This window comes from Bos indicus, chromosome 29 (genome assembly GCF_029378745.1).
Source record: "Bos indicus isolate NIAB-ARS_2022 breed Sahiwal x Tharparkar chromosome 29, NIAB-ARS_B.indTharparkar_mat_pri_1.0, whole genome shotgun sequence".
NCBI lineage: Eukaryota > Metazoa > Chordata > Mammalia > Artiodactyla > Bovidae > Bos > Bos indicus.
Genome location: NC_091788.1, coordinates 46,490,716 through 46,517,428, shown reverse-complemented (window position 1 = coordinate 46,517,428; position 26,713 = coordinate 46,490,716). Strand labels below are relative to the sequence as shown.

General features: G+C 44.7%; 2 protein-coding genes across 3 annotated transcripts in view; both read right to left on the bottom strand.

Moving 5' to 3' along the window:
- The window catches only part of PPP6R3 (protein phosphatase 6 regulatory subunit 3), a 125,252-nt gene that overhangs the window by 64,494 nt on the left and 34,045 nt on the right, over positions 1-26,713 (bottom strand). The window contains exons 2-3 of one of the 2 annotated variants that reach the window (XM_070783088.1): positions 4,932-5,164; positions 561-747 (exon numbers count right to left, since the gene is read on the bottom strand). In XM_070783088.1, the coding sequence (XP_070639189.1) occupies positions 561-747; positions 4,932-5,158 (414 nt within the window). In that variant the 5' untranslated portion in view covers positions 5,159-5,164. Of the gene's footprint in view, positions 1-560; positions 748-4,931; positions 5,165-26,713 lie in introns of those variants that run through there. The other variant, XM_070783089.1, reaches the window with a different exon arrangement.
- LOC139180687 (skin secretory protein xP2-like) overlaps positions 20,612-26,713 on the bottom strand; it is a 41,579-nt gene continuing 35,477 nt past the window's right edge. Inside the window, exon 5 of the mRNA XM_070782810.1 lies at positions 20,612-20,760. The gene's annotated coding sequence lies outside the window, so the exon portion shown is untranslated. The remainder of the gene's footprint in view (positions 20,761-26,713) is intronic.

Sequence of the window (26,713 nt, the reverse complement as noted above, 5' to 3'; positions counted from 1 at the left end):
CTGTGTGTGTACACAGCAGTCACTACCCAGAGGTCTCAGGTTTTGGGGTGGAAGCAAAATAGAAGAGAAAAAAAAAAAAAAAAAAAATGACCGTTGTATAAACTAATCATCAATCATTTATGGGAAAGCTTTCTGCCTTAAGCGTCGCCTGTGCTCTTTGTCAGGGAGAAGGATAAATGAGCACACTGTGACCCTGCCACAAAGTCGCCAGGACGCCACCCACACCCCCTGCCACTGTGTGCCCCTCCTCACGCGACCCTCACAGACTGACCCCAGCGTGCTCTTGCTTCCAACCACCTATCAGAAAAGGAAGCCAAGTACACTGGAAAACTGAGATATGAGGCGCTCAGAAAAAAGGAGGTCAAATTAGAATGTATTTGTTAAGGAGTTAAGTCAGTGGTAAGTCAGCAAGCACTGCAGATATTTAAGGTGTAAAATCTGTTCTTTTACAGAACGTGGGACATAAGGCACACTCAGAACACTGAAGCGACAAAATCACTGAGGATCACCTCAGGGGATGCTCAGCCCTAATACTTACCTTCTTAGAAAACAGTATTTACCTGTTCTGGTTTTCTGCTGATAAGAATACTTAGCACCTTGCTGAAGAAACTGGCAAGTAGTGGGTTCAAGGGGGAATCGTTTAGGAGGAAGCTATACAATTTCATTAGCAAGGATTCATCTTCTCCCAGTCTATCGTTCATTTGGGAGACATCAGAAGTGAGCAACTCACAAGATATATTTGGATACCTAGAAGAACAGGATACTCACGTCATCATCTGTATCAACAGTTTACTTACACAAATCAGAACACAGATCAGAAAGGCTTCCTAAAATTTTGTGAAAATTGTTTTAAAAATCTTCTGGGAATGAGAAAATAATTTCAAGCCATTCTGCCAATTTAAACCAGAGTGAATTTTCTTCTGTGTCTAAAAACCAATACAGTCTCCCCAACAAAACCAGAGCACAGCTGGGGCTCAGGAGGCGAGGGCGGGGACCCCTCAGAGGGGACAAGACGAAGCCGTGGGCCGCAACCCTCAGCCGCCCACCCCGGTGCGGGAAGCAGCGCAGCTCGCAAGACCGCTTGGGGGACGCTGGCTTCCGGGAAACTGCGCTGCACGTGGCACTGTGCACTCGAGACACTTTTAGGTTCCTGGACAGGCTGCCTGTATCCTCAGAAGGGTTGTCTGTGGTATTAGAACGCTGGGCGTGTCAGGTGTTCAGTCCACGTTACATGTTAAGAGAATAAACACTTCAATATACTCGAGCAGAGAACAGGACACAGCCTGAATTCCCCGGGTGGGAAAACAAAGTGTGTATAGAAACCGAACTCTCCACAGCAGCCTCCCATTCTCCCGGGGCCAGCCCACCTCAGACCTCAGGCTGTGTACCACAGCGCCCCTCCACAGGCCCCCAGCCCTGACAACACCGCACCCCTGTGCCACGTCTGCCTGAGCGCCGGGGCTCGCTCGCTCTCTGAACAGGCGGCAGCAGATTCCTTTTCTCCACTCACTTCTTTAACCGCAAATGACTTTTCAACTGCTCTCAGAGCGATCATGGAGACTCCCAGGCCCGCCCAGACTACACTCTCCCCCACCCACCGTTCACTTCTCTGCTCTTTATCCCTCCCTGGTGAGCAGGAGCAGCAGGGAGTGGCGAGCTCTGATGTTGACCAGGACAGGGAGGTGACAAAACAGCCTGAAATGGCTCTGTGACGAAAGAGAGGGGAAGAGACTGCGGCCGGAACCCATGCAGCACCCCTGAGACAAGCCGGCAGCTGCCTGTTGACCAGTGACTTGAGAAGCAACTGGCACCAGAGCACAAGCTGCAGTACCCAGCGGGTGGACACTGAGCAGTGTAAGAATGTCCCCACATGAGCCTTTTCAGGGAGAAAAACATGGAAGAGACCTACAACAGAACCAGCAGGCATGTGGGCACAAAGATCACATCACCAGATCGCTGTCTTTGAGGCTATGGTTCAATTAAATCAAACTCTTTCCTCACTTCAATTTACAGCACACATCAGCTCCAAGACACCATAACACAAAGTCACCAGTAGGCCCGAGGAGGAAGCAGGGGTGACCCGTGTGGCCTCTGGAGTCAAACCGCCAGGCTCAGAACCTGTCTCCATCACTTACAAGCTGTATGATCTCAGGCACATTACCTGACTTCACTGGACCTCAGTTTCCAAGGCTGCAATATGAAAATAACAATTCTTATCTCATGGAAGAGAATAATACAAAATGCTGAGAAGGTCTAGAGTAAGTAAATACCAGCTGTTTTAATTTCTCTTTATTTTCTACTTCATAAAACTTCTGAAATGAAGTTTTATTGGGATGTGCAGTTGTCTCAACTGCCCCAATTTGAAAGTTGCCAGGAGGCAAAGGGTCAGTAAAAGGTAGGAGACCCCAACTCCACTGCAACCCAACGCGTAAGGAGTATTCTCAAAATTCTAACACAAGAAGTCCAGAGGAGGGCAAGGGCCTCTTGTAAAGTTTTCCACCTGCTTCCCCACAGCTGATCTGGAGGTCTGATCACGCTGAAGATGCACACATGTGGGGTCCAGGCACGGATACAAAGGCTCAGCCCTCCGGTGGGAACAGGGTGGGGCTACTCCCGCTCTCCTCCCTCCCTCCCTGAGACTAACCATGCCTTTCAAACACCCCAAGACTCCTCCACCCACCCCGCCCCGCCCTGACCTCAGCTGCTCTGCACTGAGAACACAGTAGCAACGGGAAGACAGCCCAGCCCCACTGGACCTCTTCCTCCTCTGCGGTGAAGCCGCCCTAATGTCCTCTTGACCACTGAGGCCAGCCCAGCACATCACCAGACCCCCGCTCCTCTACGCCAGCCCGCTTCCCCAGCGCCGCATCACCCCACCAGCATGTAAACACACCATTATTTCTTCCATCTAGGAAAACACACACACCACGCCCCTCCTGGCTCCACACCTGCCTGGAGCTCCCACTTGCTCTCTCTGCTCCAGGGAACTACCTGAAATAACTCTCTGCTTGGTCTCCAATTCTTCCTCAGAAGCACTGCTTCTGTGTCCACTGCTCTGAGGAACGGGCACTGAAGGGACCTCCACACGGCAAAGGCCAGTGGCTGCCTGGCCTGTCAGCACAGCTCCCAAGCCCCCTGTCCCATCTCCCCTTCCTGAAGCCTGGCCTCCCTTGACATTGAGGGCAGCAGCCCCGCCCGGTTCTGTTCTTGCTTCTGAAGTCCCTCTGTGGGAACCGTGACCAGACCAGCAACATCTCAGCTCTGGGATTTCTGATACTACTTAATGCCCTATTTTTAAAGTTCTGTTAGTTCAAATTTCTGCAACAGTAAACACTCCATCATTCATAAACTAGTCTAAATACATACAACACTAGTCTAAATTTCCTTAGACGACTACAGTCCACCTTAACCCCGAACAGCTTTCGGGTCCCATCTGACAAACCGCTTTGCGCTAGTCCAGCTCTCTGAGTCAGCCAGCTCCGTGCAGCTACCGGAGCTGGTGGCTCTGTCCAGGCCAGAGGCTCAGCAGAGAGCTGCTCCACTCAGCTCAAGCCACGCTCTCTCAAAATGGTGCCAACCAAAGGCAGCATGTCCAGGGAAACACACCTGCTCCTGAAACCTCCAAGGAAGCACAGAACACTGGCAGGGCAACATAACAGATGCCATGACTACTTTTTGGTAAAATAAGCAATTTCCACAAGGCACGCCTACTCTTCCCCAGTTAGAGAAGTATTTTGCCTCATGCAGCAGGTGAGGAAACAGACCCAAGAAGGGTGGCCTCTTGTCCACGTTCTTGGAGCTCTAGGAGGAGAGGGCTACACTCCTCCCAGGAGGCCTCCTGCCAGGATGAGCCCCCCGACAAGCAGCACTCACATATGCAGGTTCACTGTGAAGGGAATTCCAAAGCATGAAGCTTCTGTTTTTGAGGAAAGAAGTACACAGGTATTTCTGCCACCAAATTTCTTTCCTCTCCTAAAGTACTGATCTCCAAGTGGATGTGCAACTGAATGCCAGCTGACAATCTTAATGGCTGGCAGAGAACATGAATCCCCTGAAGATCCAAGCCATGAGCAACCTGAAGGCACCACGAGGCATTACTCCTCTGACAACAAAATTCTCCCCATGAAGAAATGAAAGACAACTGAAGAGAGGGGCAGGCTGAGGGAGAAACGAGAGTTTACCATAGGTCATAATTCTTCCCACGCCATCAAACTTATTTAATGCATAATCAATGGCTTTTGTTTTGTTCCTGAATCAGTTCTATTTGCAGGCAGAGAGGGACGCCAAATATTTCAAAAGAGCTGGAGATGGAAAAACAACCAACTGCAACCCCAACGCTTTAAATACATATGGAGTATTTACAGCGAGTCTGCGGGCGTCTGAACCCTGGCAAGCGTTATGAGCCGGCACAACTAGTGCTGAAGCAGACAGACCCACAGCACCATCCAAGGGGTCAGCTGCCTGCACGCAGCTGCACCAACGTTCACCAGGATCCGTGCCCTTAGCTTCAGTTAGCAAAAGATCCAATTTATAATCAGCAACACTGTTCATAAAACAAGCTCTGGCTCGGCTGTGCTGTGTGATCTCAACAGTCACATAATCTGTTTTCCTATTTGCAAAAAAAGAGAAAATATTTACTTGGATCATCTCACTATATTAAGGAACTTTATCACTATTTATAATGCACTTTGCCCTTAGACAAAACCTTCTGGTGGAAATTTAGAACATTCATTTAAAAACTCCTGTGATTTCACTGGACTTGGCTCTACAACAGGCTGTTTGCTCCACTGAACCTGTCCCTCTTGACATGTTAACATTCTGTACCTGGTCTACGGCAGCCCTAAGAAGCTGCTGGACAACAAAAATGGTAATATATTCCTGCCCCCGCTTCACTTCAGCCCCACCCTAAACAGAATATTGAATTTTCTTACTTGTATCTGATCTTTTCATCCATGTCTTGAGGTGGTTCTTCAATAATGAATGAGACTAAATCTTCGAGACATTCTGCTTTTAAGAGAAACTCTATAAGTTTGCGGTTCTGTGCTTTACACTCCTGTAAAACATCTTCCTCATCCATTAACTCCTTCAGCGTTACATCTTCTCTTTCTAGAAGTGTGTCTATGTGGGATGATGAGTGAAGATCAAATTTCCAAAACATGCTGGTCTAAACAAAATGCAGAGATAATTTAAATAAAACTTCAACTTCACATATTAATTTTTCAAATTTCCATTTAGTTTTACAGTCTAAAATGCCAACTTGAATCACATGAGAAAAACAAGTTTCATTGTGAATCTATAAAGTACCTTCTAAGTAAGTAAAATTGGTAAGACATTTTCCTTCTCAGAAAATATTTTTATAGATAACAAAAAATTCTGATTGAAAATGCTGAAAGAATGCTAAAACTTGGTATTTTAACCTGCAAAATTAACCCACCCATACTTAAAGAATTTAGTGCTGGGAAGGAAGAAAATAAATCTTTTCTTCAGGGTGAGAAATACATTCTTACATAGAACTAGTAACCTCAACAACAAATGACAAGTATTGAGACCTAGGTGTGCAGTACTCTCCAGAATATTATATTAAATAACCACCACAAACCAGAACTTTTAGCCCCAATAGCACTTTCAGAGCTGAAAATCGGAAAGTCATAAAATAGTAAAACCTATGCCATTCTTAACAAAGAAACAAAAAATAGTAAGATCACCTTAATAAGACAAGTGTTCACTTTGTCTTCAAAGTTTATCATGGAAAATTAAATCTTAGGATGTCTACAGATTGACAAAATAGTTCACCATGCTTATTTTAAATACTTCAGCACAGTCACTAACTGAAAAGCTACTAGTGATCCCCAAATACCTTCTCATGTCCCATCCCACTGTCATCGGGTCCCAAAGTAAAAGCAAAGTTAAGTTGCTCAGTCGTGTCTGACTCTTTGCGACCCCCATGGACTGCAGCCTATCAGGCTCCTCCATGCATAGGATTTTCCAGGCAAGAATACTAGAGTTGGGTTGCCATTTCCTGTATATGCTTATTTTGACCTATAAGCCAAATTTCTGATAATCTAATAGTCTCTCCACTTGGAAGTCAGAAAGCTGGATGTAGTTAATAATTTAGTCTTAAGTCTTAAAAAAAATTAGGTCTCATTTAAAGTAGCATGTCTTTTCATTTTTTTGGAATCCCACAGATGAAGGCAAAATATAAAGAAAAGTATTAATAAATAATCAGAAAAGCAAATCTGATAGAGCCCTTATGACTGGCTAATTATAAACACTCATGATCATCAACTGAAAACTGTAAATGGCCACAAACTACTAAAATATGGATCAAGATATAGTCACGTATCTACATCGATTAAAAAATAACTCCCAAAATTTTAACCTTATAAAGGTAACTCATCATATACTGGTTCATAGAAAAAACTGATCATCAGTGGTGCTGAAATAACAAGTATTGGCAAACTCTGGCTCACAGACCAAACCCGGCCCACAGGCTGCAAGCTAAGAAGGGCTCTGACACCTTTAAAGGGTTGTTAAAGACAACAGGGCTGCTAACGAAGAGACTACGTGACAGAGACCACGGGGGCCTGAGCACTTACTATCTGGCAGTTCACAGCAAAGTGAAGTGGCCCGTCTCACGTTCCTTTCTGCCATCTCTGCAACTGCCTGGAGGGGCGGAGCCACGCGGTGCCAGGCAGGACTATCTAACAGATTCATTCTCTCCCTTCCATGGGTACTTGCCTAGACCACATCCCCAGCTTCTTGGGCAGGTAGGTATGGCCAAATGACAAAGTTTTCTCTAATGTGCTGTGAGCCACCAAAACCTCCAGGTGGCCTCCTTTTCATCTGGCTGGATGTTGATGACAAAAAAGACCCTGAGACAGACAGTAAGGCCCAAAGATGGAAGGCACCTCCATCCCCAAGTCAACCTGTGGAAGAATGCTGCCTGCCCACCTGAGAGCCAGTCCCAGGCATGGGATGAGGAGCCACCACACATCTGGTCTGGGATCCAGCAGGACAGCCTACGTACCCAGTCATCTCCTCCAATCTCCTGAGCCCACAATGTCATGTTCCTTCATACTTATTTTACTATACATATGAAAAGAATTCTTGGGCAAGTATATGTTTTAAAATGCCTAACTCCTTTTGCTCTCCACTATCCTAAATGTTTTAAAATGCCTAATTCTTTTCGCTCTACACTATCCTAAATTAGAATAGCATTTTTCAAATCAGGACACCTTAAAATACACATTTCCACAGTGCATTTTCTTTAAATTGAGTAGGTATACTACAGGCTTAAAAATAAAATAAAACCACAGGAGACTCTTAAACAAACATTATTTTATCTTCCAGCCAAACAGCAAACTGGACTGGAAACAAACAGCACTGGTCAATCAGTTACCCCCGCCCCGCCCCTAATTTCTACTAACTTGACCTTTGAAGCGGAATCAAGCTAGGCATGAACTAACAGGTACAAAGGTCAACTGCCAGGGGCCCTGAGGTAAACAGAGCCCTTTGAAAAATGTCTAAGATACTCAGAAAAAAACTGAAAGGAGTCAGAACTTCAGCAGCTCATTTTCAGTAAATATAAGTACTCTTTAAAATTTTTACCCTAGCTACACCTCAGTAGGATTCAGAGATAAGAGGGAACACAATTTCTTACATAAACCAAATCACAGACTTTTAAATCAATACTAACAAAGAGAGAAATTATAAAATCAAACTACTCTCCATCTTTCTGAAAACTCCTAGAGTTGTTTTTTCCCTTCATGGATCACAGCCTTGTCACGGCGAAGGGGCTTGTATAAGTCAAAGAAGCTATGAGCCATGCCGTGCAGGGCCACCTAACATGGATGGGTCATAGTGGAGAGTTCTAACAAAATGTGCTCCACTGGAGGACAGAATAGCAAATCACACCAGTACTCTTGCCGGGAGAACCCCACCAACAGTATGAAAAGGCAAAGAGATATGATACCAGAAGATGAGGCCCCCAGGTCAGAAGGTATCCAGAATGCTACTGAGGAAGAGCAGAGGGCAATTACTATCAGCTCTAGTAAGAATGAAGAGGCTGGGACAAAGCGGAAATGACGCTTAGTTGTGGATGTGTTTGGTGATGGAAGTGAAGCTGGATGCCATAAAGAACAGTATTGCATAGGAACCTGAAATGGTAGGTCCATGAACCAAGGTAAACTGGATGTGATCAAGCAGGAGATGGCAAGAGTGAACATCAGCATCTTAGGAACCAGTGAACTAAAATGGACAGGAATGGGTGAATTTAATTCAGTTGACCATTATATCTACTACTGTGGGCAAGAAGAAATGGAACAGCCCTCAGAGTCAACAAAACAGTCTGAAATGCACTATCTGGGTGCAATCTCAAAATGACAAAATGATCTCGAGTGTCAAGGCAAACCATTCAAAATCACAGTAATCCAAGTCTATGCTCCAACCACTAATGCCAAAGAAGCTGAAGTTGACCCGTTCTAAGAAGACCTATGAGACTTTTTAGAACTAACACCCAAAAAAGATGTCCTTTTCATCACAGGGGACTTGAATGGAAAAGTAGGAAGTCAAGAGGTATCTGGAGTAACAGGCAAGTTTGGCCTTGGAGTACAAAATGAAGCAGGGCAAAGGCTAACAGTTTTGTCAAGCAAACATGCTGGTCATAGCAAACATGGTCTTCCAACAACACAAGAGGCAACCCTACACATGGACATCACCAGATGGTCAATACCGAAATCTAATTGATTATATTCTTTGCAGCCAAAGATGAGAAGCTCTATACAGCCATCAAAAACAAGACCTGGAGCTGACTGTGGCTCAGATCATGAGCTCCTTATTGAAAAATTCAGGCTTAAATTGAAAAAAGTAGGGAAAACCACCAGGTCACTCAAATATGACCTAAATCAAATCCCTTATGAGTATACAGTGGAGGTGATGAGTAAGATTCGAGGGATTATTAGAGCTGATAGACAAGAGTGCCTGAAGAACTACGGATGGAAGTTTATAACACTGTGCAGTAGGCAATGGCCAAAACCCAAAACCATCCCAAAGAAAAAGAAATGCAAGAAGGCAAAGTGTTTGTCTGAGGATGCTTTACAAATAGCTGAGAAGAGAAGCAAAAGGCAAAGGAGAAAGGGCAAGATATACCCATCTGAACGCAGAGTTCCAAAGAATAGCCAGGAGAGATAAGAAAGCCTTCCTAAGTCCACAATGCAAAGAAATAGAGAGAAAAATAGAGTGGGAAAGACTGAAGATCTCTTCAAGAAAATCAGAGCTACCAAGAGGACATGTCATGCAAGATGGGCACAATAAAGGACAGAAACACTATGGACCTAACAGAAGCAGAAGAGATTCAGAAGTGGCAAGAATACACAGAAGAACTGTACAAAAAAGATCTTCACGACCCGAGTCAGCACGATGGTGTGGTCACTCACCTAGAGCCAGACATCCTGGGGTGTGAAGTCAAGCAGGAAGCATTACCGAAAACAAAGCTAGTGGACGTGATAGAATTCCAGTTGAGTTAGAAGATATTGTTGCTAAACTGCTGCACTCAGTATGGCAGCATATGTGGAAAACTCAACAGTGGCCACAAGACTGAAAAAGGTCAGTTTTCATGCCAATCCCAAATAAAGGCAATGCCGAAGATGGACAAACTATCATACAATTGGGTTCACTTCACATGCCATCAAAGTTATGTTCAAAATCTTTCAAGCCAGGCTTCAGCGGTTCACGAACTGAGATCTTCCAGACGTACAACCTGAGTTTAGAAAAGGCAGAGGAACCAAAGATCAAACTGCCAACATTCGTTGGATCACACAGAAAGCAAGGGAATTCCAGAAAAACATCTATTTCTGCTTCACTGACTACGCTAAAACCCTTGACTATGTGGATCACAACCAACTGGAAAATTGAGATGGGAACACTGGACCACCTTACCTGTCTCCTGAGAAACCCGTATGCAGATTAAGAAGCAACGGTTAGAATGAGACATGTAATGACGGACTGGTTCAAAACTGGGAAAGGAGTATGCCAAGGCTTTATATTGTCACCCTGCTTATTTAACTTCTATGCAGAGTACCTCATGCAAAATTCCAGGTTGGATGAATCACAAGCTGGAATCAAGACTGCAGGGAGAAGTACCAACAACCTCAGATATGCAGATGATACTACTCTAATGGTAGAAAGAGAAGAGGAATTAAAAAACCACTTGATGAGGGTAAAAGAGGAGAGTGAAAAAGCTGGCTTAAAACTCAACATTCAAAAAAACTAAGACCATGGGATCCATGGTACACAGAAGGAGAAGAGCTGGCACTAACAGAAACATCACTTATGCGGCAATGAGTCCTAAAGTGAAGTGAAAGTTGCTCAGTCATGTCCGACTCTTTGCGATCCCATGGACTATACAGTCCTTGGAATTCTCTAGGCCAGAATACTGGAGTGGGTAGCCTTTCCCTTCTCCAGGGGATCTTCCCAACCTAGAGACTGAACCCAGGTCTCCCATACTGGAGGGCAGATTCTTCACCAGCTGAGCCACAAGGGAAGTCCTATGCAAGTTTAAATGTTCTACTAGCCCAATTTTTTTTTTAACATTTAAAGTCACTCAGTCGTGTCCAAACCAGGTCTCCTGCATTGCAGGTGGATTCTTTACCAGCTGAGCCATAAGGGAAGCCCAAGAATACTGGAGTAGGTAGCCTATCCCTTTTCTAGCGGATCTTCCCAACCCAGGAATCGAACCAGGGTCTCCCGCATTGCAGGCGGATTCCTTACCAGCTGACCTACCAGGCAAGCCAAAAATCTGACGCTTATAGTTTGTCTCCTCCTGCCACTTAAGAGAGAGATAAAAGATGTCTGACATGTGCAGTCTATTTCCTCCATTTGGAGACTCCTAGCCTTCCTACCTGTTACCCTCTCATTCCCCCCTTCTCTCTTTTGGGAGAATTACGTTGCCTAGGCAAAGCGGCTAAAAAGTAAAAAAGAAACTGGTAAAATTAATTTTAAATGTATTTACTGAACCTCATCTATCTAGACATTACTATTTCAACATGTAATTCTTTTGGTACTAAGTCTTCAAATTCTACGTGTTCTGACAACACTTCATAGCACTTCATAATTTGGAGCAGCCACATTTCAGGTGGTCAAGAGTCACACGTGGCCATAAGGGACAAGACAGCTACAATCGTGATTGCTACAACTGGGAGTCAAAGTTTCTCTCCTGGTACTAAAATAGCCTCCCCATCTCCTTCCACCGCCAAGGTCAATAGTTAACTGCTTTTCCCACACAAGGGCCAATGTGGGGTGGGCGAGGAGAGGTTATGGGCCATGGTTTTCCTTTCTTTTAAAATATAAACATATCTGAGAAATCATCTTTATTCTCAAGTGTGTGTGTATACATACATACATACATACATATATATATATATATATATATAAAGCAACTTAGACATTCTTAACTCAAAAAAATAAGTCACAAGAAAATTAGAACTGTTTTTTAACTTGTGAAATCTAGGGATACTCGTAGGGATAAAAGGTAAAATGTTAAATTCTTCACCATGAGATAAAGGAGGACGCTAGCTGGAATTAGGAAGGCTACAAGTGGCTCATTCCTGGTAAAGATACACCTGGCCAAACTTTAAAATAGGTGCATGTCTCTGGGAATGTCACTTCATTTTCTAAGTTAATTCAGAAATACCAAGGAAAAAAATGCCTTGATCCCTCAAACACATTGGGAAACAATGTTTGATTAATTTTAAAAATAAATAAATAAAACTGGATTCCCCACTTGTCCAAGAGAAAACTGAGTGTTCACTGCCTCCATTTAGATTCAAAACAACTTGCTTATTATCCCATGGAGACAGACAGACACATCTACCCCAAAGCGCTGGCAGAGTTGACCAGCAGCCTGGAACAGGATGGAGTGAACAAGCTGAGCTGCCCCAAAGCTGTTCTTACTGGCTCACTTGCTGCTGCCACTGTCCAGACCCCTGGGGTCTCGGGACCCCGGGCTGGGATTCAGGTGTGCAGGGAACTGAGTTGGGCGGCATCTGACAAGAGCCAAATGGGGGAGGCTGGATTCAAGAAGGGCGGGTGACTGCTCACGCTGTCCACCAAGGAAGGTATACCACCAGCAAAGGACAGAGAGGAAAGTACCTATAAGCAGGAGGACACAGTCACTCTGAAGGTAGTACGTTACTGATAAACTGCCCCCAACAGCAATGCTGCAGGCAAATGCTGTAATTTCCTGGAAGAAACACTTAACAGAGGAGTAACGTGGCCTCTGACTACTAAGTTAAGTACTAAGGAAAAATACCACAGTGGACTGGGACATCTACCCAGTAGCTGCTTCTCCATTCTCAGCAAAGGTACGCAACTCACACAACTGTCTCCTCATCCCTATCTGGAGGCTCGACTAATCAAAGCAAAGAATCAAAGCACTGCTGCAAACACGATGTCTTTAGAGGAGAGGACAATACAAACTCGGGGCCAGCTTCGTTTTGTTTGCTCCAAAACTGCTTCTTCCGAAGAACACATCAAAAGAAACCAAGTTCCTACCATGCAGACGTTACAGACCCTCTTCCCAGTTTTAATCTGGGACTTCCTCAGGTTGTGAGAACAGTAAAGGAGCAGAATGCATTTAACATGCACTATGTTAACCAGCCAGTACTTTTAAGGCACTACTATGCACTGTATTGAGGAATGCAAGAACAACAAGATAAATGCTGCCTTCCTTCTTCAAGAGCACAACACACTGAGAACAGAGAAGATACAGGGAAGGAATGGCATAAACTGCAAGCTTGTTCTGCAGAAAGGGAGCTCCCAGGAGAAGAGCCTGGCCAGAAAAGACTTCATGAAAATGAGGCCTAAGCTGGGCTCAAAACACAGGTAGGACTTAGTAGGTGATCCTGCAAGCTCAGAGGACAGACCCGTAACTTGAAGAACTCACAGCAGGGAGAAGGTCCCGATTACGAGAATTAAGAGCCTTTACAGAAGGCACTAGGGAAGGTGAGGCAACCAGTTCTCAAAGAGCCACGCAGGAACACACAGCAGAGTGGGGCAGGCTTGCTGTGCAGCGCAGGAGGGAGCCAGGCTGTTCTACCTGAGATAACGTACATTAAGATAGCTCTGTTTGTACGCAAGAATACTGGAGTGGGTTGCCTTCTCCAGGGGATCTTCCCGACCCAGGGATCGAACTCCCATCTCCTGTGTCTCCAGCATTGGCAGGCAGATCCCTTTACCACTGAGCTACCTGGGAAACCCATTAAGGTAGTGATAGCAAAGATTAAACACAGTACACAGAAAAAGATGACTCTGAACAGAAGTAGAGGGAAACACCAAAGGAGATGAAACGGAAGCTGTGGTGCACACACACATCGTATTCCCACAAAGGCCTAGAGGGGGATGAAATGAGGGCGAGGGCAAGGAGTCCTGAAGACAGAAGTGCTGAGCTGGGACACCGCAGGCACTGTTCACCACTCGCAGAGACAGAGAAGTCAAGCGAAGCAAGGCGACAAGAGCAGCTCTGGAGTTTACACATCCTGAACAGGAAAGACGCATGGGCGAGGGTGAGCCCAGGCAGAGAGCAGGTAACCAAGAGACGGGCTTAACTCACAGAGGATGGCGAGGCCTTGCAAAAGCCTCCTTGAAAAGCAAGGTATTCCCTTCCTGAAATCCTAGAGATTTCACATTAAATAACTATCCCCCCACTCTCCAATTTCAATCATAATTCCCCCAAGGCCTAATTTTCATGTTTTAAATTCCTAGCTGTATACTTATATATCAGATTTATGGCTTGCCTCTGGAATTCTGAGCCACCTGGGAAATACACAAAGCAAATACCTAGCCACACACTGGGGCTAACTCCAAATACACCTCTGAGATGCTGTGGACAGGCAAGGGTGTGACCTTAAGCGCCCACTTCTCATTTCTATTTAAATAGCCAAATGCCGATTAAAAACACCCAGTGTCACTCCGTCACAGGGTCCACTAAAGTGTTCCTCTACGAACTTTCATTATGAAAATTCAAGTGAACATGAATTTCTGTGCACAACTTTCACAGCTTCAAAAACTTCAATACAAGTAGATATGAAGCATGACTTATACATACTTATACATACAAGAACAAGTTGTGTGCAGGTGGGTGTGTGTTTTTAAAGCAAAACTAAGGGACTGGAAAAGACACAAGCAATGAGGATGACACAAGAGCGATGAGGTTTGTGCCAGGAGCCTCGTCAGAGACCAGAGCAATAAAGGCAAGGAGAACCCAGCTGGACAGAGGCGTCTGCTGGGGCGAGGGGTGTGTGGGTGTGTGTGTGTGTGTGTGTGTGTGTGTACACGCGCAAATTCAAAGGGAGGACACAGTGCAGAGAAGAGAATATGACAAAAGTCAAATCAGAAAGTTCCAAGTAGAGGGTTTTCCATCTTAAGCGTCCAGCATTCTCTGAATCTCTGACACCAAGTGAGTTGTCAATAAATGTGACTCGAACATCAGAAAGAAGTGACACGTAACTGGAGAGCAGGAGGAAACGTGATGCAACCAGAACACCCGTCGTCTGAAATGATTAGGAAATAGTTCCTAATCTAAAACTGTAAGGACAGGAATTCCCCGGCAGTCCAGTGATTAGCACTTGAAGCTTTTGTTGCTGGGGCCAGGGTTCAATCCCTGGTGGGAGGACTAATACGACCCCACAGGCCACGCCACGTGGCCAAAGAGTAAACGGAATAAAACTGTAAGGAGGAGAGTCAGTCCTAAGCAGTCAGGAGGGTATGAAGGTGGCACGGGCAGAAAAAGAGAACTCTGTACTAACACGGGGGGGACTCAGAAAACCCACCACACCCGTGCTTTTACTAAGTGAAAGCAGAGCAGTTCTATGCAGTTTTTGAGTCACCCAACTTGAAGCAAGTAGCCCCTTTTTTATTCATCATCCACTACGAACAAGGTGCCCAAAGAGAACAGCCTTTTCCAATCAGATACAAATCCTAGGAGACTGAGATGCCACTGAAGGAAGAGCAAAGACAGACAAGTTTCAGATTAAGAGTGAGCTAACTATCCTGCTGAATTTGGAGCTGGTTATAATTCTGTAACAGAAGACAGAAATAGTAAATTGGTCGCAAATTTCAAAGCCCTCCCGCCGCCCATTTTTTTTAACCTAACATCTTCCTTGCCCAGCAAACTTTCATCAGAATGGGTATAATCATCAGGCATATATATGAGGCTATCTCGACACTGCCTGGGAATATTTCACCAGCATGCAGCCGAGCATGCAGGAAGAGGCAGTCTCAGCCTGGACTGCTGCGACCATACAGGTGTCCAAGCTCCTTGCCGAGCATGAGACACAGGCAGGGTGAACAGTCTTCATGGCCCCTTACAAAAAACAGTCTCCTCCAGCTATTCCACAGTACAGTAAAAGGCCAAATACAGCAACTTTCCATTAAAGGTGGACTCCCAGGTCTGCGCTCTTCCCAGCACAGCATGTGGCCACAAGACTGCCAGAGAAAGCTGGTGAGTGGCCGGTCCCAGCAGCAGTCATCAAGGACGCAAGCCAGCCCCGGGCCAGCCTGGAGCAGGCTGACCTGTCACCTCACGGCTCTCGGGACTCACTCATCAGCAGGACCCGCATGTGTTCACAGGCAGGAAAAGATTCACTTGGCACACAGCACTCAGCCCCAAGAGCGTGGGTAGTAACAATGGAGGCGCTCAGCACTGTGGCCAGTGGCTCTATCAGAGTAGACTGACCAGGATGCCAAGTTTGACAAAAATGCACAGAAAACACAAGTGAGTCAGTATTTTAAAATTCTGACATGATGAAACCAACCCAAACAGGGATAAATGCAAAGTCCTTTTAAAATAAAAACTGAAAAATATGACACCATGGGGTGAGGGGATTGCCAGACATAAGAAAACTGTTAAACAAGTTCGAAGATTTCAGTTAATTATAAGCTCAGCATAAAGTTTTATTATGCTGTGAGTAATAAGCAAGTAATCTCAAAATGTGTCACAGATAATCATGGCTAGGACGCGGGAGCTACTAACTCCACCGTAGCCTTTCCTGGGCAGATCAGCCCACATCGAGCAATGTGGTGTCCTGCTCTGGGGCAGAGGAAGAGACTGCCAACACGTGGCACCCAAAAAGGACCAGGGTGACGGATGGGCCTGCTCCATGGAGGGAAAAAAGAACTAGCTCTGAATACCTCTGAGCTCTTTTATACTATCACAGAAAGCGCCCAAGGGGAAAATGAGCCAGTAAGCGAAAAGGACAGATCGTCTGTGAGCAGGAGGTGCAGGAATAGAATGCGCTAAAGGTGAGGAAACATGGACACGACCTCAAGGCCGGAGGTACCCTGGAAGCCCGGATCCTCTAAGAGAGCAACTTCCGGTTCTGGAGAGGAAGGCTGTACAAAGTGATCGCCACACGGCCTCATGAATTTCTTTTCAAAGTCTATTTGATATAAAAGGCACGGCTACATTTGGGCTGACAGAGAGTCTCAACAAGAAAATAGAAAGGATTATGCAACTTTCCAGATGCTTAGTGGGTTGAAATCCACACAATTCTCCACTCCCCTGGAAGCTCTAGTAAAACAACAATAACAGACAGGAAAGGAAACAACAGCCAAGAAGAAAGCCAGCAAATTTATGAAAAGATGGAGAATGGAGAACCAATTCAGGAAGTCCATCGTCCAAGTAACAGAAGTTTTAGAAGAACATATTTTAATTCACCACCAACCTCCCTTGTCCAAAAAATTTTTTCTCAGCGCATAAAAATGCTGACTCTCCCCTTAGGACCTACACATGGCATCACACTGAATGTGAGAAGATCCTTTAAGATACAGTGTAAAAGTCAACAGTACTGGAGATTTTTTAAAAAGAAGAATATTTAAACTTTTCTAGTGAGAAAAAACTTAAAAAAGAACTGGAAGTCAAAACGACATCAGTTTTCCCAACAAGAATTCTAGAAAAGAACATTTTCAGACCTGGAAGGTCAGAAAGATTTGTTCACAATTTCTTCAAGAAGCTACTGGAGAAAAAGCTTGGCAGTAAGCCACAAGCAGAAGACACAGAATCCATGAAGCCAGGGCTCCACCACACCGAGCAGCAAAGACTGGGTGTACAGAAGGGGCACATGTGCAGCCTCAGACAACGTCAGGAGGAGCCAGTGTGAAGCAGACCATGAGGTGGGGGCCCTGGAAAGGAGACGTCCAAGGAAATGTATTGCCAGATATATGTTACCGTGTTGAGAGGAATTTTGCAAAGTAAGGCAGAGATTTAGGAATCAAACAACATATACCATACTTCTACTATTGATCTTAACCAAAGTTGTGTTTTAACTATGCTGGGAGATGGAGAGGGAAACAGCTGTGCAAAGAAGAACTAAACCTTCATCTTCCTAATTGGAAAGTAAAATAGATTAGAAACTGCTACCTATGGTTATATGACACAGAAATGCAGAAGGAAGCAGAGATGAGGAATCAGCTAAGAGATGGAGGGAGCAGTCCCTGGTGAGTAATCCAAGGATGCAGAGAGGACAGGATGGCCAAGATGAAACAGAGGACTGCTATTTTTTGTTATAAATCTTGTGATACCATTTGATTTTTCAACTACGTATCTACATAAGCTACGTACCTATATATGAAAAAAATAAAAGGTTATGAAAAGAAAGTAAAAAGCACTCAGCACAGTCCCTGGCACTCAGGAAGGGCTCTACAAACAGAGGTACATACTAGAATCAGGGTTTCATAAAAGACTGTCTAGCAGAAAGACCATGAGGCGACTCCACATGCTTAAGGTTCCTCCATACAAAAAACAAAGAAACAGAAAAATCCAACCAACAGCAAAAACCAACATAGTACCTTTTCAGTTTACATCGTTTCCCACTCCAATTTTTTTCTGCCATGAGTGTGTGAAATGACTCCAGAGACCTAGGACCCCTGGGGTACAATACTGAGACTGCCGGATCTGATGCGCCAGATTTTTCATACAGCGCCTGAGCAAAGAATGGTTTTTACCTTTTCACTGTTTGGAAATGGGCTGGGGGGGGCAGGGGGAAGATATCAAAAAAAATGCTATTCCATGACTTGTACCAATCCTATGAAATTCAAATTTCAGTGTCCATACAGTTTTAAGGGAACACAGCCATGCCCTCCTCTACAGGCTGCCTCTGGCTGCTCTCACACCAGAAGGGCAGGGCTGAGCAGTCACGACAAGAGACCACACGCAGGCCTCACGTCACCACAGTGCCACTCGCAGGCACTGCAGCTGAGCACTACGAACTGCAGGCTCGGGTGTAATGCAACAGGGCCCCAAGTGCCGTATGCTGCACTGCCGCGTTTTATTATTCCGAGCGCACACCCAACATGTCAAAACAAGAAAAGCAAATCTGGACTGCAAATGTTGTGTTTTTAAGGTACAATGGGATATGGGCTATTCTGTTATGAAACTAGAGGGCAAAGCACTGTTCATTATGCAATCATACCATCCCTGTGCTGAAGGAACGCACTGCATGTGGCACCAGTGCACCAGGCGGCCGCTGCAGTGTTCCCAGCTCACAGACAGCAACAGCCAGAGAGCATCAAGTGCAACGTCTCCTAACAGGAAACGTCTTCATAAAAAAGGAAAATGAAACTTCAGTCAAAGCTGGTTTGTTACCAAGCTAAAGAAGCCAATGATGACCTCCTTGATTCTTGATGAATTTAAGATCTTGGAGTTGTCACTTATTTGAGGACTCTGAAGTGACGAAGAATTAGCTTCTATGAACAGTCCGTGTGAAACAACTACAGGCAGAACACTGTCGGAGAAGCTGAGCAAAGATGAGATCACTACAAAGTGCAGCAGAGGCCGCCACGCGTGCCCAGTCACTCAGTCGGGTCTGACTCTCTTGCTGCCATGATGCGCTACGTTGATGGTGGTAAAATTTTGCATACGGGGGAAAAAAAAGGCTTAATCAGACAGATTTAGTTTTTGAGATCCAGTATCACAATAGAAAAAAAGGATAAATGTTACCAATAATTTATACTGCCCAATAAACATAAAAACATGATGAACCTGTAAAATAGCCAACTGAATTCAAGCTGGAGGTCTCTGTGGGGTTCTGAAATTAGTACCCCTGCTCCCACTGCCCCCAGCTCCAAACCAGCGGATAGACAGAACATGATCATGTGCATTACAAATATCCTCTTTATTATAAATGAGTCAGACAGTCAGATCAGTTTATTACTGCATGCTCCCGGACTTATTAATAAAGCTGACCCCTCGACTGAGTTCTCCACTCCGGCAGGCAGGCAGGCAGGCAACTGAAGAGCCCAAGTCTGCAGAGTGAGGACCTATAGGGCAGAGGGACAAGGGGCTGGGCCCCTGAACAAAGCAACCAAACAAACAAAACCACATGAGACAAGGCGCCAAGAGTGAATGGGAATTCACTGAAGGGAATTCTTCCCCCCAGGATGTATCAAGAAGAATATGAAGATAAAAGCTGGACACAACAGGGGCTTCCCTGGTGGCTCCGTAGTAAACAATCTGCCTGCCAATGCAGGAGACACGGGTTCGATCCCTGATCCAGGAAGATCCCACAGGCTGCAGAGCAACTGAGCAACTACTGATACTGAGCCCATGCTCCAGAGCCCAGAATCTGCAACAAGACAGGCCACCGCAATGAGAAGCCTGTACACCACCACAGCGCAGGCCCCGCTCCTGGCAACTGGAGAAAAGCCTGCACAGCAACCAAGAGCCAGCACAGCCAAAAACCAATAAATAAAGAGCAGCTGGACAAAACGAGATGTGAAGATAGTCTCTAAGAAAGAGCTGGTGCTTCACTGTGTAAGCAGAAGTGCGTGCTGAGGAAGAGTCCTTCACGGAGGGCTGGAGGAGGGCGAGGGCACAGGCAAAGGGGCTCGCGGCCTAGGAATCTGAGGCACTCACTGGGGTTTAGAGGCAGAGACCTGTCACAACTGAACCACTGCAGTATCTCCTGAGACACTGAAGCCTGAAATGTGGATGATTAAACGGTCCATGCCCACCTGCTCCTCCAGATACTAAAGAACAGTGAAACTGATTAAGGATGTGTGCACATCCCCCAAAAGGTCCTACCAGGCCACTTGCTATTAAGTGCCAATTGACCTAAAAGTCAAGTGTGCAAAGAAAATCTCTGGTCTTTAACAAAAAACTTCAGGAAAGAATTGCAAGGTGATAATAATTAAGACTCAAAAGAGTCAGGTGGCTGGCTAGAAGCCAGCTGTCCCTTGGCTGGTATGACACAAAACAAGCCCCCCAAGCCCCAACACACACACAGGGCCAGGTGCCCAAGGGGTGGCAGGTGGGTTTCTACGAGCAGTCTTGCTCTGGCATGCTGCCTTATCTGGCCCTTAGGGCCCAGCTCGATCCCACCCAACCCCGTCCTCTAGAAACTGGGAATCCCACGGGTGCCGCCAATTCCAAGACCCTAGAGCAAACTACAGAGGCTGTTATTTAATTTCCTAAAAATACCACAGCGTCACAGAACCAGGTCATCTCAAAGAGATGGCCCAGACGGGTCCACCTAGACCCCAGGGTTCACAACAGAAAACTGCCTTCCTTGATGTAACTCATGGAAAGGAACTCCTCATAATCATTGTGACCTTACCTTTCAAACCAAGTTTAAAAATTAAAAGAAATGTTTTCTTCTCTGTGGCTCCTTGCCCATTACAGGTTCTCCTGGAAATGGTTGTCTTCCAATTTATTGCATTAGCAGATCAGTAGGAATAAAGCAGGATGGTGGACATTGAACAGAAGTTCTCCTATAAAGAGAAAGAGAGCCAAAATCACAGTGCGTTCTTTTTCGGTCTAATGAGAGCTGCCACTAAAGGTTATGGCACAAGGTCCTCACACACAACTGAACCTCAGAGGGCTGAAGAGTCCTGGCTAACTGAAAGGTCTCTACGCAACAAGAGGGAAAGGCGTGGCCATCCTTCTGCCTAAGCTCTTAGCCTACACTAAACAATAACCCGGAAATAGAGACGTAAGAAGGGACAAATAAAACACACATGCTTATCTTTACCTCATGAAAACATCAATGACTTTCTCACTCAACACAGGGTTAGTTAGCAACAAAGGCATCATATTTTAAATTACTAAAACAGATTTTTACAGTACTCTCTTGTAGCCCCATGTAATACCTTTAAACAACTGTAACTTACCAGAAATTGTGAGCTAAACATTAAGTTCATTTAAGCACTGCTGCTGCTGCTGCTGCTGCTAAGTTGCTTCAGTCGTGTCCGACTCAGTGCGACCCCACAGACGGCAGCCCACCAGGCTCCCCCGTCCCTGAGCTTCTCCAGGCAAGAACACTGGAGTGGGTTGCCATTTCCTTCTCCAATGCATGAAAGTGAAAAGTGAAAGTGAAGTTGCTCAGTCGTGTCCAACCCTCAGAGACCCCATGGACTGCAGCCCACCAGGCTCCTCCGTCCGTGGGATTTCCCAGGCAAGAGTACTGGAGTGGGGTGCCGTTGCCTTCTCCGTCACTTAAGCACTGCTGCTGCTGCAAAGTCACTTCAGTCGTGTCCAACTCTGTGCGACCCCATAGACGGCAGCCCACTAGGCTTCTCTGTCCCTGGGATTCTCCAGGCAAGAATACTGGAGTGGGTTGCCATTTCTTTCTCCAATGCATGAAAGTGAAAAGTGAAAGTCAAAGTGAAGTCGTGTCCAACTCTTAGCGACCCCGTGGACTGCAGCCCACCGGGCTCCTCCGCCCATGGGATTTCCCAGGCAAGAGTACTGGAGTGGGGTGCCGTTGTCTTCTCCGCACTTAAGCACTAGCTGCAGCCAAATCCTGTCTCTAATGTGAATTAACCAGATGCTATACATGAAGGACTTTAAACTGTCTTTCAAGGCACTTTGTTTAAACCTAAACACTGCATGAAAAGACACAAACTATGGACAATATACTCATCAGAAGTCTCATAAGGATGCAGTCTACAAGGCCTCTCAAAATAAATGCTGTTCATTTCATGCCTTTGTTCCACAAAACTCACACTACAGGGTGATTAACTAAACATTTTCCCTCAAACAAGATAATAGAAACAATGCTAACCACTTGCTAAAAGAAAATGAATCAACAAAAGCCTAGTTTATTATGAAGAAAACACTTGATTCTGAAAACAAAGCATTTTACCAGTGAAATGTTTTCTAAACAAAACCTTGAAAAAGTTAACTAATCACCTAGATTTTTGCTTTACATCATAAGAACACATCACCTCCACAGTCCTCAGATGTGACTAACTCAGCGTGCTGGTGTAATGAGTGGGTTTCTAAATGCTGCAGGTAATTCTAGTCCCATCACAACCACTCTCCATGGAATGGGTTCCAGAGCCCCTTAAAAATCCAATGAAGTTACGTACTCCACAAAATACACACGTGCCCCACATGTCTGGCACTTAACTCTGGGTAGCTGTAGGGCCCTCAAGTCACCTACAATCTTTTCTCCACCAGTCAAGTCCACCCACTTCATCCGCTTCCAGGCTGGTCAACCACAGGCTCCCAGCAGAGCTGTACCGACCTGCCAGCCCCAATGTGCTGCATACTCCTGCCCAGGGAAGCCAAATGATAAAACAGCCCTCAAACACGCTCAGAGCATCACAAATCCAGGTGCTTATGAAGTTGTAAAAAGTAAGACTTTTCTGGGAAAAGATCTGTGTTAATTATTCAGTCTTTTCCCTTAGACTAATTACAGGAAAGAGTGGGTCTATACTATTGATAGTAAGAAATCTGGTTACTCCCAAGTGTGAGAATGTGAGAAACAAGATCAAAAGACAGAAAACAGAATGAAGTGGTACGTAAGTGCATTCATATTACTCCTGGGTAAAGAATGTGCACTGAACATACACTGAAATGTCTCTAAAACCACAGTGAGAGAACTGTTCGGGTGTTTTGTCTCGTTTTTTAAAGGCATATCCCAAGAACCAACAAAATTAGAGGAGTGCTGGAAGGAAGCAAAAGGAACACTGGCTGAAAAAGGTTATTCAACGAACACTTAAATTCCCAAATCCCCTTGGCCTTCTTCCATCCCTCCCAGCCCCACATGACAAGAGGAAGCCAGAAAGGACGGTGACTACTGCAGAGCTGAGGATGGGTTTGCCACTAGAAACAGAGGGACCCTGTGAACTGCAGAAAGAATACAGAGTGAGGCCTACTCATCCACCCACCCCACCCTACCCGCTCCAGACTCTTCTACCGGGCTCTGCCGTTTCCAGCTAGGAGGAAGACTGCTGATGACTTCTGATCACTGACCTCAAGAAGCAAAGGCCTGAAAACCCTGACACTGGGGACTTCGCAACCAAAGGAGCTCAACCGGTCACTCTGATGAACAGTCCCCAGCCAATGAGCCCCTACCCACGAAGGGAGGCTCCAATCAGCCACCCTTACTTTCATCTTTAAGTTTTCATCGTAAACCTGCAGAACAGTTGCAAGAGCAGAACAAGAAACTCCCACAGACCCTTCCCCTAGATTCACAACTAATCACTGTATCAGTTTTGCTTTCTCCCATCCCAAACAGTTGAGTTTCTACAGCCATCATGTCCTTTACCTTTAAATAGTTCACCAGGTATTTCCTAAGATCAAGGAGACTCTCTTATACAACCACAGTACTTACGTCCAAATCAGGAATTTAACACATTAACAGTCCCATATAGACTATATAGTTCACATTCCATTTCTGCCAACTGTTCTACGATGTCCCTGATGGCAAGCCCCCTTCACCTCAATTCAGGCTCACGAATCACACTTGACACTGTGTCTCCATCTAAAACAGTTCTTCAGCAATTCTCTGTCTTTCACGGCATCTCTGAAGAACCCAGGAAAGTATGAATTTCTGGCAGTAACACCACACAAGTGGTAAGTGAGGTTTGTTTCTCCTAGAGTATCACATAAGTAGTAAGATGGTATCAATGTGTCCCATTATTGGGATTTTGATCATTTAGTGAAAATGATATTTGTCTTATTTCTTCACTGTAAAATAACCATTTTCCCCTCAGTAATTAACTAGTAAATAATCTGTATGGAGATAAAGTTTGATATTACATTCTTAAAACATTCACCCAATAGCTTTACTAACCTCTAGCAATTCTTGTCTGAATCAACTGTTATTGACAGTTATAAAATTCTGTTTATTTTGTAAATCTACTGTTCCTTCTACACTTATCAGCTGACATTATAACTAAAGTATATTGCCTTCTCCCCACTCATTCTTTAATTCATTAATAGTATGGACTCATAGATTCTTAATTTATCCATATCACCATTCATTCTGATGCTCAAGTTATCCTAGATCTGGCCAAGGGGAACCCCTTCAAGCAGAGGAATGTGTACTTTTCATGTTTTTTGAATATTCCCTTATTTCTTTGCATAACAACATGTTTCAGATTAAACTTTTACATTTTATGCCCCAGCTCTGAAATCACCCATTTCTCCAAGGACTCCTCGTTCCTTACAGTGGAAGATGTGATTTAGAAATGAAGATCTGAGAAATTATGTTCATAGACAGTGAACAAAGCTGAGAAAGAATGGAACTGTCGTATGAATTCAACTCTGTGTGTTGTGTAACTTTTAAATATGAATGAAAAACACAGGTTCTGATAACATCTCAGGAAAACCTGTATCATGAAAGATAGAGAACAAAACAGACAGAAAAATGCAGGATGGAGGAAAGACTACACAAGGAAAAAAGTACCTTAAAAAATTATCTGACATCCTCAGGAAGATAAACGTGTACGTGTGTGTGTGTGTGTGTGTGTGTGTGTGTGTGTAATCAGCAGACCAATACATAAAGAAAATTATTTCCAACCCAGAAGTCCATCCCCAGCCAAACTACCAATAAGGAACACACAGAAGTCTCAGAAGATGTACCTCCGAGCCATTCTCACAGAAAACTGCGAGACTGCGCTCCACTAAACAAGAGGGAGAGCACCACAAAGGCGACAACAGAGAACAGGCGATGAAGAAGAGGGGCGAGAACTCCCAGGGTCCCGGCAGGGAGAGCAAGCAGCCCAGTCTGGAGCAGGTAAAATTTCTTCAAACGATTAAGCTGATGGAATACCTCAATACATAACTGGCTGAAAGTTTGAGGCTAAACTAGTGATTGATACATTAAAGAAAAAAAAAGGCAACATTTCCTAGGAAAACCAGAAGCTGTTTACAAAAAGTATTTGTGATGTACCACTTGACACTATAAACAGCATCCCAAGTAATAACAGATAAATACTGATTTAACCAAAATCGCAATAGAACTATACTGGAGAGACAGGGACGAGGGTGCAGTGTGGGGGGTGGGGGGCAGCGAATCCTTATCTGCCCTATCTTTTCACAGCAGGAAATCAACTTAAAACTAAACTAAAAAGAAAAAAAATCAGCAAGCATGCATACAAGTATGAACTCTTCCAAAATGCTCTTCAGACATATGGAGGTAAATATGTATTTTTTTTTAATGGGCTAAAAGAGTTCTAAGTAATACAGTTACCTTCAGGGTAAGAGGGAAAAGAGGGAGGGGTGCCTAGGAAATGCTGTCATCTATCCAACCTCCTAAAACTGGTTCACCCTTAACTGGAGGTATGCAAAATTGACCCCAAAAGAATTTTTTTCAAATACATTTTAAGAAGAATATTAGACTGGGAGACGGCATTAAATGCTGAGACCAGAGAATTGTAACATCAGCTACTCACTAGTTGTGTGACCTAAGACAAGTCACCTGACCTGAGGATCCATTTCTTCATTTACAAAATAAAGGAGCTGGGCTAAATTAACTCTAAACTTCCTTCCTGTTTCAACAAATTTATAAATCTAATATAAAAATAATCAAAATTTTAAATATGGTGTTGGTGGCCATGGACAGCAGCAAATTAAATTACAGAAAGAATGAAGCAAGACTTGGTGAAATAATAAATGGAGAGAAGTAAAATGGGGGAAAAAACTTCTGCTTTAAGCCTGTGGGTACCAAGATGGTGCTGATGGTGAAGGTGAAATGAGAATAGCACTGTTTGATTAACGAAGACAAAAGAGTTCCCAACCCTGGCAAGGACAAAAATGAGAAAAGGACACGGCTCCAGAACAGTGGGACCAACTGCACAGTCACAGAAGCTAGAGGAGGAAAATGGAGATTTGCTACTCAAGAATCATTTGATGCCTTAGTCCTCCTGGGTTATAACAGAATACCATACATTCATAACTTACAAACAACAGAACTCTACTTCTCACACTTCTTGAGACTGGGCAGTCCATCGTCTGGTGACTGCTGGGTCCTCACACAGCAGGAACGGGTAAGGGAACCCTCGGGGATCACCAAGCCCATTCATTAAGGCTGCACTCTCATGACCTCATCGCCCCAAGGCCTCACTCCCCCAAACCGTCACACTGAGGATTGGGTTTCAACCTATGAATCTTGGAGCGGGGACACAAACATTCAGGCTTAACAACTGGTAGCGTTATTCTCTCAGAGGAAATGGATCCAGAGGCGCCCCTCAAAAAAGGGAAAACAAGATCTTTTTTTTAAGATAATATACTTCTACTTTTATATTTCTTCTTGCCAATCATTCCTTAAAGGAGCCACATTTTCCTCAACAGCCATATACTATAACCCTATCAAAAAGGATCTCCTCTTTCCAATACTAATCAGTATGATCAAGGCCAATGAAGAGAATGTAAGAACATAATTATAAAAATATCAGTCAAGAATGAGGGCTGGTTTAGCCTAAAACAGCAAAG